We start from the raw sequence: 13,575 nt of genomic DNA on the forward strand, positions 1-13,575 counted from the left end.
ATTTATGTCATGTATTCTGTATGAACATACATCACAGTCGTATAATTGTACTATTACTAAAATGATAAACTCTAGAAAAAAATATTTTTTCATTTGTTGTAAAGGCTGTCTTCAAGTATAACTTACTCGGACACTTTATTTAAAATAATTGCTGCTAAGGAAATAGCATTATATTTTAAGGCCTTTATTGTGATGATTTTTACCTTAGATTGAATTAGGGTCCAGAAAAACTCATCAGTATTCTGGAAAGCATCACCATCCTCTAGACGGTCAAAAAATGACGTTGATCAGATCTTCATGCTGTTCAGTGCTGCTCAGAAGTCACAGTGAACTCTGCCACTTGAGATGGACTCAGTATCCTATTGAGTTTAACTGCAAAGTACGAGTCATTTTATGAAGCTCATGTGTATGGCAACAGTAGTTTGATCACTATTTTCTAAACTCAACTCACCTTAGTGAAATGGCTGTTGAGCATTTGCAGTTGACTGAGAGATGCATATTTAGAGAAGATCCCAAAATTCCTCTGCAGCCATTCATTGTTTTTGGTGATATTTGAAAAGCAACCTGCATCACAAATTGAACATTTGTCACCCATGACATGCAGTCCCCCAAAACTGCTTCCAATACATCCATGAGTTAATGTCAGAGTACCTGCTGTATCTGTCCTGGACAGGTAAGAGTAAATGAGATGAGTGAAGATCAGCTTCTGCTGACTGTCTGTGATCAGTGATGCCTCCCTGCTGAGAACTTTCACACTGTCCATTCAGAAAAAAATGAATAAAAATAAAGAATACTGTATTAACTCCCTCTACTGAGGTTTAATATTCACATGGAAATATACACTACAGGTCAAAATTTTGGAATAATCAATTTTTTTTGTTTTCTCTTCTGCTCACCAAGGCAGCATTTATTTGTAGAATGTCTAAAGTGGACTATCAAAATAAAGTGTAACCCAATAACTGTTTTCTATGTAAACATGTTGTAAAATGTAATTGATTGCTGTGGTCAAAGCTGAATTTTCAGCATCATTACTCCAGTCTTCAGTGTCACATGATCTTCAGAAATCATTCTAATATGATGATTTACTGCTCAAGAAACATTACTGATTATTATCAATTTTGAAAACAGTTGTGCTGCCCAATTTTTGTGAAAACCTTGATAGTTAACCATTCAAAAGTTTGGAGTAAGATATTTTCTTAAATTATATAAATTATTACTTGCATTAAATGAATCAAAAGTGACAATACATCATTTATAATGTTTCAAATGATTTTTTTTTTATTTCAAATGAATGCAGTTCTTTTGAACTTTCTATTTATCCAAGAATCCTGAAAAATGCTTAGAAAATAATATGAAGCAGCACTGAAGACTAGAGTAACATTGAGTTTTGATGAAAGGAAAAACCCACAGCAAAGAAAAATCAAAAGTGAGATCTCTTTAACGTCTCAAATATTTCTACTAGACAAGAAATGTGGTTACTTTAAGATCAAATGGAGATTTTTGCTTGAGTCTCCTGCTTCTTAAACTTGTCTCTTGAGACAAAAACTCACTCTCACAATGGTCTCCTTTAAAGCTTTAAAAGAGATCTCAGCAAGATCACTCACTGTGCTCAGATATTACTCCTAGTCTAAAGACTCTGGTGATCTCACATTTGTCTCTTATAAAATCTTTAGAAGAGATCTAAACAACATCGCACTCTGTGCTCAGATTTTCCTCCTTTGCTAAATACTCTGCTGGTCTCATATTTGTCTCCTCCAATGTTTCAGACAAGATCACACTCTGTGCTCAGATTGTTCTTCTTAGCTAAAAACTCTGGATCTCCCACATTGTCATGATCAAAAGTTTCAAACAAGATCTCAACAGCATTACACACTGTGCTCAGATATTTCTCCTTAGCTAAAGACTTTGGTGGTGTCACATTTGTCTCTTTTAAAGCTTTAGAAGAGATCTCAACAACATATAAAATGGTGAAAACATAGAAAATGGTTTGTCTGTCATTCCCAGCTAACATAATTTTCTTACAAGAATGTTCTCTGAATATACAGTGTTTGTTCTGGGAACATAAAAAATGTCCAGTTTTCTTGATGTTAGAGGAATGTTTTTAAAAAGGTATGATGTTCCTCAAACATTCTTTCAACTTAATTTTGATTTAAAATTCAACATTCTAGGAACATTGATTTGTAACATTCCAAGAACATAAAAATGTCCAGTTTCCTTAATGTTAGTAGAATGTTATTTAAAGGTTAGTATGATGTTCCTGAAACAATCTCACTTTCAAATCATTCAAACACCTGCTGTGAACACAAGCACTGAAAGAAAGAGTAATAAGAACACAAACTACAACTTTCTTCAGCCACAGCCTTAGATGAACTGAAGATAAAAGACATTAAATCTCTCAAGATCTGATTAAAAAAATGTAAAAAAGTGATTAAGTGATACTAGATTTACTTTTTTTTTTTCTGTCAGACATCTACAGAAGTTCTTATTGAGAATTAACAGAGGTTTAGATGTTGATGTCTTATTGAAAATGTTTTGTTTGAGGTCACCATCATGGAGATCCGACTTTGTCAGATCATGGACTTTTGCCCCTGGACTTTTTTTTGAGTTGCTTCTTTTGTAGCAATTGCAGGTGTTTTCAGAAAACCTTTCTGCAATAATAAAGCAGATCAAAATGTCTGCTTTGATAACCGACAAATGACTGCATTAAAGTAGATTGAACATCTGCCTTAATATTATATGAGAAAGAAGTAATTAACTCAAATGTGTAAAAAAAAAAAAAAGTCTTTATTAACCAATAAAAAAAAAAAAAAAAAAAAAAAAAGTGTTTGCAACACTTCAGTGCTTTATGTAAGATTGTCCAAAACTATAACACATCACACTTAGACATCAGCACTCATCATACAAACCTCAACAATGGTGACAAATATATATATATATATTATTCTATATATATATATATATATAATATTGCATTATATATATATATATATATATATATATATATATATAGCAGCAATATTGCATTGTTTTGTATGCTGGCATGAAGCATGTCACCATTTTGTGTTTCATATGTCAAATATTGATGTCTGTGAGTGTATTAATAACACAAAACATGTTTTAAACAAAAAATTATTAATGACACTATTTATACACTACCAAACTTCAACATTCAGCATATCAAATTCAACAACACCATTAAGTTATTTCTCTTCACAACTTTAATGCAGTCGTTTATTTGCTATTAAAACAGACATGTTGAGCAGCTTTATCAAAGAAATGTGTTCTGAAAACACCTGCAATTGCTGCAAAAGGGTCAAGTGCCCAACTAAAGCAAACACTGATAAACCCCTAAAGTTTATAGCGCATACGTGAGTATTCCGTTTTCCCACCATTGACGTTACCGTGGAAACCCGCGAACGGCTAGCAAAATCAGTCTTTTAAATTCAACCGCCCGATGGGCTCATTGTGCTGTCTAATTCTTTATAGCGCATACGTGAGTATTTGGTTTATTACCACCTCAGGATAAATAAGATACGTAATTATTCAAACACAACCTACAACTTCATTTCTATGTGACTAATGTAGCCTCGGCCTCGCCTGTTTAGTTTTTTCTTTTGTCTGCTAAGGCCATAGCTGCCAACTCTCACGCATTCACGCTCTCACGTGACGCCACACATAATTTTTCTCACGCACAGTAAAATCGCAAAGCAAAGAGCACACGGAGACCGACAGACAAGACAGAGCAGGATACTTATGTTATAAAAAAATAATCTCATCTCTCAGATTCTGTCAATTTTATTTCGAAATTCAAGCAATAAATACCGTTTTGGCGCTTGTAAATGTGAAGTGATCTCTAGCCAATGAACAATGTTAAATACAGTTGTTGTTATAATAAAATAAAAAAACGCATTATATGTCTGGGCTGATTAGGTGAGTTTTTTTTTTTTTTTGTCTTGAGAAAAATGAATGCCTTATCCTGGTAGCCTACCTAATACTTATCCAAATGAGTCAATATTGAATCAAATCACAAGCACTGAACTGAATTGAAATCATAAAATTTGTGTCAAGCAATAGAAAAAGTAGCTTATCAGAAATGGTACCATGTAACACAATATAAATTGTTGTTACTAACCTAATACAATTTCTGCTTAGTTACTAAAATGTTCAGATTTTTTTTTTTACACCAATTTGATATTTAAAAATAAAATATTTAAAAAGTATATAATTATCTAACATCTGACTAATTCAAAATTAACCCTCAAATACATTAATGCTAAATGGTGATTATATATAGGTTATCTAGCATTACAAAAAAATTGGTCAGAAGGTCATCTCGCAGTGACTGAAACAGCTGAGCGTCTTACAACTTCTACGTTGTTACAATGTTAGCTGACATTACGCATGTCTGCTTTCATAGAGCCTATGTGTGAGGAAAAAGCTTAACGGGGTTGTAATGTACCTAAAACACCGATCAGTGACATCACCAAAAAGAAAAGCAAAATTTCTTTCTCTCTCATATTGCTCCTGAGAGAGAAATCTGGTGATTATTGATCGTTGTTTAGGTACATTAAACCACGCTAAGCTTTTTCACGTTATGCGTTTTAGAATGTCCCACGTTAAAAAAAAAGATTAAACAAAATCTGATTGTGTTCATTCAGATGCTAAATAGACATTGATCTATAACATGAAGAGCCGACCCTGTGCTGAATATTTATGGGGGGTAAGTTAATGCCTAGCAATTGTTTGTCATATCAAAAAGAATTATGAGAGATTGAAGATGTAAGCCTGGGCCGTGTCCAGTGAATTTTGATGTTTTGAAACTATGCATGGGTAGTAGCAAAACAGCCCAGCATCAGCCCTCAGTTTGCCAATTTGTTGGAATCTGCCGCAATATTAACACTTCAAAACCCAATCTTCTTTCATATTCCTGTCTAAGATGCACTGGGATGTGGAATATGCGAGAGATGCAGTGTCACACGGTGTTCTAAGATCTGGTTCCAGACAAATACACTTTTCCATCAGAGTGGCAATTATGCCAGAGTTAAACCTTATGGGGATATGTAAAGACAAGCCGATGAGAGTGTTACAACAAAATATGCCGAGAATGTATCATCGCATAAGCCAGCAAATTTAGCCGAGTCACTCTGTGAACAAAAGAGAGAAGAACTACATTAGATGGCCAGCTTCCTAAAAGCACAACAAGACACAGCTGTGCACCCACTGGAAGGTGGTTTAAGACGGATATCACATTGCCAAATAGAAATAGCCCATTACACAGAAGAATTTGTTTAATATGGGGAGCGTTTTGCAAACTAATGTCCATGCCTCACAGAGATGTTCATTTCATTTCAATTGCAATATGAAACATGCCCTGATGACCAAGCATCAGGGAAGACAAGGCCCCACAGTGTCCATAATGATAGCTGAGAGCACGACACTAAGCAAAAAATCTTGTTTAGGTGCATACATTTCGCGCATCAAATCAAAATTAAGACCCACCTCACTTTTTTCTTAGAGGTTAGTGAGCTAGAACAGGACTACTGCAGATGGCACTCACTGATGCGTTGTTCAATGTGTCTCATGGACAATGGGTTAGTGATGAGTTTTCTGACGCAAGTGCTATCTTGGCTTCTGCTCAGATGGGGCATCGGTGATGCTGGTGAGAAAAGCGGGGTGTATGCAAAGTCTAAAGGCCAGATATACAGAGTGGTTGGCTGGCACTGCCTTAATCACAGGCTAGAGCTGTCAGTTGGGGATGCCGTTAAGGCGCTGTCGTAGGAAACCAACCAACTTTAACAGTTGTCCTGGATAAGCTGTTACTGTCTTTATAGTCAGTCTCCAAAGAAAAAATTTGAGGGAACTGGATGATGGCTGCATCAGTATAGTGGCACACAGTTTGAGACAAATATAGTTGTGTGTTAACTGTGAGATGGGTTGCCTCTTCCTACAGTACAGTTGAGGCTTGTCTGGAATAGGTATGGTGCTTTGCACCTGCATCTTTATTAGTGCTGGTACCGATAACATCCAGGACCTTGGCTGAAAGGTGCCTGTATGACGGGACTTGCAGCTAAATTATCCGGCAGAGGTTTTTTTTGTCAATTTGGGACTAATGTTGGATGCTCTAGAAGAGCTCTAAAGACGTTGTCTGACGCATTACAAAACAGAGTAAATTAAGTCTCTCAGGAAGGTTTAAAAAAGTTTAAAACGGCAGGCAGGTGATGTTTTCTTAGGCATGATGGAGACCCCCAACCCTGCCGCTCCTTACCAGAGTGCCTGTCAGGATTGCCTGTTCAAGTCGTGTTGTTAGGGGTTCAATTGAAAACTGTGGAGCCAAAGAAAAAGCAATCACGAACAGTTTTTTTCATGCCACTCCGTTGTAGCATGGCAGTCCCAGGATGGTCCCCAGAGCATGATCTGGAGATTTTTGATCAAATAAAGTGTGTTTGTCCACCTGACCCCTCTTCATTGCCACTGATGTATGGAGAACAAGAATTGAGGCAGTGGTGTGTAGTTCCCTTGCAATGAACTACGTTTAGTGTCAAACAAGGTTTCAGGACTACAATGAAAAACCAAAACATGGCAATTCAAGAGGGTCTTTCTGAAATGAAAAAACCAGTAGCTACACTGCCTGTGAGCACAGCTGGAATGTGAAAGTGGATTTTTCGCGATGATATTATTTTTTTCAAAACCACTGAAGAAATCAAGCTGAAAGATTGGCAATGTGTGCCTCCGTTGATGTTCGTAAAATTAGTGGGTCCACCACGAGAGTTGTGGAAACCCAGTTAAGTTTGTTAGGAAGTGGGTGATGACAAGGAGGTCAGCAGACCATGCTGCCTGTAGACCAAAAACGCTACAGCAATAGAAACACGAGAGGAGACCTGCATTTACTCCTATTTGGAAGCTGATAAATGCATAATTGGAGGATGTGAATAAGTAACTGTGATGTATTTAAAGTGTAACTGTTTATGTGCTGCACACGTCATAACACGTCTTGCACAAGTGTTGTTTGGGTTGTTTAATATTGCACCCCCCCCCCCCCCCCCCCCCCCCCCCCCTGGGAAGTTGAGTAATTACCTCCCGTGTCGATGTGATTTCTAAATCAAATATAACATAAACTTGCCAAAGGAATTGCCCTGATTCTCTTAAATCAACATAATTTTCTTGTTTAAAAAAATGTTTACATATTTGCCAACCAATATTTTCAAAAAAGTTCAATTTCATACGTTTTACAAGGGTGAAATCCGTTGCCTGCTTGTTAACATTAAAGGTAAAAAACTAATAAAAAATTGTAAAATATTTATCTTTGTTTGAAAATAACTACACATTAATACATGGAACAATAGCCCCTTTGGTGTAAAACACATTAAGTCATTTTATGGTGCGATTTTGATCAAGGATGACCACCATACATAAGGGCTCCCGCGCCTCTTCCTACAAAAGCCAATTTAACCACTGGTTAAAGGGATTAGTTCACCCAAAAATGAAAATTGTCATTAATTTATTAAAGTTTTGTTTTCCAAATTCAGTCCCTTGAGTCAAATTTCTTCATAAGCTTAATTGATTTGGTCCTAAAGAAGAGAAGAATTAATGATTATTTTAGTTTAAAGACTACATATAAAAATAGCTACCAAAATAAATTTTGGTAACTACAGTTTGGCTAAAACTATTGACTAAAAATAAACAAAAATGCAATTACTTTTCGTCGACTAAAACTAGACAAAAACTTATGAAAAACTTCAATGAGACTAAATGTGACCTAAGACATCAAGCCATTTTCGTCTCAATATATAAGACTGAGACTAAATCAAAAATTGCCTGCCAAAAAATTAACACACGCTGATATTGAAGAGTAACACTGAACTCAATTTGTATTAATGTGTTTTTTGCAGAAGAGAGATCTGTTAGTTTTAATGTAGTTTTTGTTGGTGGTTCACCCATTGTGCTGGAGAAGTAAAGTCTGTGCTTCAGTCAATTGATGCGCCACGGAGCACTGATGTTCTGCTGCTTTATATAAAAGACAGTAAATGTGAGTTGCCTGATACAGTGGATGATCTCCCCCCCCCTGTGTTACGTACTTTAGCACATACATGTGTGCTGTTAGCTGAAAATGCAACTGGCAGTGGATTTTAGTAAAAGTCATGTTTTTAGTTTACTTTTAACTATTACACATTAAGTGTTTTGCAGTTTTATACTAAGAAATATTCCTTCTCAGTGGACTCAAATGAAATAAGTTCACAGTACTAAACAGTATATAAATGCTAGTTTTTAAACTCGAACTGGTTTGAAGCAGCGGGAGCAGGAGTTAATTTCAACACAATTACACCAAAACAATTTTTTTACAGTGAGTATATATATATATCACCACACACACATATAGGATTAAAACGCTAAATGTTTTCATTTCGGTTCGTTTCTTTGTGGGTCAAAAAACAAAAAAAAAAAAAAATCCTTCCTGGCTTCATATTGCAGGAGCGAAATGGAGAACGGTCCAGCATTTAAAACACTTCTTATTAACTCTGCTATTATTCCTTGATTGTTCAAACTGACTAACACTTTGCAGTTTTTGAATTATGCCTGTACTGTGTGACCAAAAATGGAGTATTATCTGTTTCAGCTGTTTGATTGCATTGGTGCCTCATATTCCATTGGATAAACATGCAGACAGGCCGTTTCAACGTGCTATCTCGGGCGTGAGCAGTGGTCCCTTTGGCATATTTTTGCTAATTTATGGATTTTTTTTCCGTCTATACTGAAACATAGCGTGAACTACAAAGCCTATTTTACCTATGAATATAGATAAGCTTCAAATGGGCAACATCACGAATATGGAAAAGTTTGATTTGTCCGAATGAGAGAGGTAAGTCCCAACCTTACCTATGTTTTCCTTTAAATAATAATAATAAAAATAATTAATAATAATAATATATAATAATTAATATTAATATTATATTATTATTATATTATTTATTTTATGCTCTAGCCTATATTATTATTATATACTGCAATTATATTTATCCATTAGAAATATATATTTAAAACTCTTTCTCTTCTGATAATAAAAAAAAAAAAATTATTTGTAAAAAAATGATAAAAAAAACATCCTATTGGTACATTATAACATTATTAGGGCTGCAATTAAAAAAAATGAAACTTATACATGACTTATATATTTTTTTTCCTCTCAAAAACGTAATTTATTTTTAGAGTGTTTTTAAAAAACATGCAGCAAACGAAAATAGGTGATTAATTGGTTAAGTTTCGTATATGTTAACTACCAGTTACTGTGGTTAACACAAATACATGTTACTTATCCAGTTTTGTGTTGTTTTCATTTTTTTTTTCCATTGTATCTGAAAAGCCTACTTTTAAGAAAACAAAAAAAAAAAAATTCACTTCGTGGCGTTGCTGATCTGTGGACGATTTAAAAATGTTTGATATACCCTAAAGGTTGCTGTCCCATTTTATACAGGAATTGTTCATTTAAAAAAAAAAAATAATAAAAAAAAAAAAAAAAATAACATGCAATCAAGGTCTCACCCACTACAATAGGCTACAAGATACAAGTTCATTTAGGCTATTTAACATGCACTGTGACAATTTCACCTGTTTCAACTTATAAACTCCTTGAGATATATACATATATATATAAAGCTTTAAATTGCTTAAATTTCTATGAATTAAAGTACCCTAACTTAAAAATATGTTATCATGACTTTTCATCATATCATTTTTTAGAGTGTGATAACAAGCTGTCTTCATTTTCCATTTCGGAAACCAAGCACCCACTCGCATATCTCCTACAACTGATGTTTTTGTTTTTGTTTTGTTTGTCTGAGGAAGGTGCCACTGTCAGGGGAGTCAAAAGATAATTACATTATCATTAGGGTTGCCAATTAACTTCAGAAATGGAAAATAAGGGCTAATTGTGATTCTTTTTCTTTTATTATTTAAGAAAATAGTCTTTATTCTTGTAGAAAAAAAGTGTTTATTATTTAAGAAAATAAGGGACAGAATAAGGTACAATCCAAATATTTGTAATGTACAATAATGTAGGCCTATATCTGCCTGCAGTTTAAAAGTTATCAGAAATAATCATATTTGTTTTGCTTCACACTTTTATGTACAATTATTCAAATAAATAAATAAATAAATAAAATATGTCATACAAAAAATGCCATCGGCCTGAGTAAATTTTACCATTATAGAATTGTGACTTTACAAGGGTAGTAATTTGGGAGGTGAAAATACTGTGAAATTACAAATGGCATGGAATTTTAACATAACAACTAAAGGTCTATGAAACGTTAAGTCAATAAAGCATTTTTTTTGGTTTTTAAACATGGCCACATAAAGTTTTTGAACTAAAAGTATTATTTCAACCATATAGCCTGTGAATGAATAAAAATGGGATACTTTTTAATGAAACGAACACCTAGAGAGGAGTGTAGGTTTGCTTCTGGTTTTGGATTTGTACTTCAATATAATGAGGTCCAAGTTTTAAGAATAGCCTACAGGAGTTTTTTTTTTCTGTTTTACCGCTCGCTATTTTTAACAGCATTAACTTACAATGAAATACGTCTTCCTTCAGGCAGACTGAATGTTTTTCCTGCCTTGCTAATGTTGGGCTCATGATCAATAAGTTGCATTCGCCCAAACTGATTTTGTAAAATCAAAAGGCTGACGGTGAACCTGGGTGCAGTTAGCGCGAGTCGCGCTTGGTCTTAAAGCCCTCCTCAAACGCCTACGTTCACAAATAACAATGATTTTTGCAAAAAGAATGATTAATTATCAATTGCTAATTGTTATTATATGATCTTGGTGAAAATAATAACTATGGGCTTGTGAGAAAATAATGAATAAAAAGAGTATGGCTGCTGTGAGTGCAGGCAGCATTTCAACCAGTCAGAAGCATGGACAACACAGCGTTTCCTTCTCGCAGCCAAAAACAGACCGAATTCAGTACAGCTGGAGGGGGTTGTTTTTGTTTTGGGTAGTTCTGTATAGCTTATGGGGGTTGAAATAAAGGTGTTAATCTCTTGCTCTTTAGATGGACAGTGTCTTATGAGGGTTTCAAACTTGCAGCGCAGGTTTAGCCAAAGTAGGACAAAAATGCCTCGTTTGGTTTGGCTTTTGTCATTTTTGCAACTGCATACAGAGTATTACATACATTACAATATAATATTTTTTTTTTTTTTCTCAGGACAGATGAGGCGCCTCTGAGAGAGAGCTAAAGAACCTGGCGAAAAGAGTCGTGCATCTGCCCTAGACCAAACATTGGTTTAACCTTTAACAGAGAGATGTCTAGAGGATTTTTAATAGGTCTGGCCCCCATGTAAGATTTTTCTAGTTACTAGTATAGCCTACGTCATTCATTTAAGTTCATTATTCAACTAAATCAGCATGTTTATATTAAATTAACATCTATAATCCATAATGAGCTATTCCGCGCTCAAGCACATGCATTAAGTTTGCCACAAAGCACAGGCAGAAGTAGCCTAATAATTGGGAAAAGTAGAACATTTTAATTATTTATTAAAAGAAAAACAAATGTTTTCTTGTTGCTGCAAGATGAAATTCACAGTGCTGACTCTCATCTCCACAGGATATGCATAATCAGGGAGTATTTGCTTTCGTTTTGAATTGGTTCGTTTAAAAGTAGACATTTCAAGCTTTCTGTGTCAGGATAGGCACATGAGGCAGAGGTAAGTGAATTCAACACCAAGTTTTTGTTTTAAATACATTTGCAAGGTGCAATAGCAGGTGTCGGATTCTGTGACGATCACGCGTCCGTGAGCGGTGAGGTTCAGGTGAGTACGTTCGGAGACGAAAGGTCATGCCACACAATCCTGGGTAACTAATGCTCGTCCTTTCCTTTGGTATAGGAGAAGATATGTTCAGCGAACTTGCCCGGCACATTCGAGACACCAGAGATCGAAGAGGAATCAGGGAACGAAGGTTTCTCAGGAATCCTGGAGCCAGTAGCAAAGGGACACAGAGGTTAGTTTTCAAAAGTACGTAAACATTACATCGTGAAGCTTCTCCGTCTTGGCGATGAGAGGCAGGCTGAGGACGGAATCATGAGGTCTGTTCCTGTTGGAGGACTGGCAGCTCTGAACTGAACTGAACTGGAGGTGAGTGTTTTATAGTGCCTTGATGAGATCGCTGATGGTGAACAGGTGAGGGTGATTAGTACTCAGGGGAACGTGAGCATTGTGGATTGGCTGAGACCGGGCTTGCCAGGTCCCTGACATTCTGTAGATATATTTCTCATGTATGTGAGGCACCTAATTTTACAGTTATTTCATAATCAAAAAAAAATTCAAGTGATCCAGAAGGCGCCCTCCCTGTCACGCATGCGGGCATTATGCATGTATTTTGCACAAACACGATGAATATGAATAATAATAGAGCACATTTCTTTTTGTTCGGTTACAGTACGGGATCTGCATTAAAAAATAATCTTCACAGTCTACAACTGAGACAGATACAGTTATAACCTGTAACTTGAAGGCTATTTGATGTTTTAAAATGGTCTAACGACTGATTCTCTCAAACTCGTCATAGTCATTAGTTGTTCTTGGTCAAGATTAAACAGATGCATGACTCTTATACTTATTTTAACTTATTTAACTTATTTTAATAAATTTCTTTTGCATTAAATAAATATATAAAGCAGGTTAAGTTAAATATTATTGTGCAAATAATTATAAAATGCTATAGACTGCAAATAAGATGGAAGTTTCACACATTTTGCATGTGCAAGTAAATCATTTTTTACCATGCAATTATCCAAAATAAAACCAAACAAGATTTTGTAATGAAGATAAAACAGCCATGTAGACAAAGAAGAATAAATGCTGCGCATCGCCACTCAGCTTCATGCGCGCCCCGCAAATCTTGCACTCTGATATTTTAAGGAATATGAGTATACAACCTGCATTTAATGCGGCTGCATTTTTTTAATATTTTTTTTTACTTAAATTGTATGAAAGCAAGTAAAGAAGGCTCCCTTTAAAATAACTGAAGTTGTCAATTAATGAAGCTCTTTTTTACATTGTGTGCATTTTGTTGATTAAAATGAAAGAACTTGAGTTTAAACATGTTTTATTAATCCGTCCGCTCCATTCTTTAGAGTTTAAAAGGATTTAGCTAAAATCGTGCAGGTTTAATTTATGTTTCTTGTTTTAATTAGGGCCTAATAATGGGAGCAAAATTATACAGTGCCTCACGTTTTACTAAAATAAAGAAAATAATTTATAAAACCCGCAACAATTTCTTAATCAGTATTCTACAGACAAATATAATTTTCCCAAGAAGTTATCTGTCAAAATAAAGGACAGGTAATGAATAACATAGTAGTGCGTGACAAAAATGCATGCTGTTTTATTAAAGGAATTTTAAAAATATAATTTAAAAATGTATTTGTGACAAATATAGGCCTAATATGTGAGAATATTGACATTTTGCCTATAAATCCATGTAGCCTAGCTCACTAAAATAGGCTACCCACTTTTAACCCGTTTAATCCCAAATTTTTCCCAGATATGAAAAATATCCAAATGATGTGTGTCATTA

General features: G+C 34.9%; 1 protein-coding gene across 1 annotated transcript in view; it reads right to left on the reverse strand.

Annotated features, from left to right (window-relative positions):
• Positions 1-314: 314 nt before the first annotated feature.
• The window catches only part of LOC122141136, a 36,729-nt gene continuing 23,468 nt past the window's right edge, over positions 315-13,575 (reverse strand). Inside the window, exons 7-9 of the mRNA XM_042747447.1 lie at positions 652-755; positions 452-564; positions 315-359 (exon numbers count right to left, since the gene is read on the reverse strand). Of these exons, the coding sequence (XP_042603381.1) occupies positions 315-359; positions 452-564; positions 652-755 (262 nt within the window). The remainder of the gene's footprint in view (positions 360-451; positions 565-651; positions 756-13,575) is intronic.

Source organism: Cyprinus carpio, chromosome B20 (assembly GCF_018340385.1).
Source record: "Cyprinus carpio isolate SPL01 chromosome B20, ASM1834038v1, whole genome shotgun sequence".
Classification (NCBI taxonomy): Eukaryota; Metazoa; Chordata; class Actinopteri; order Cypriniformes; family Cyprinidae; genus Cyprinus; species Cyprinus carpio.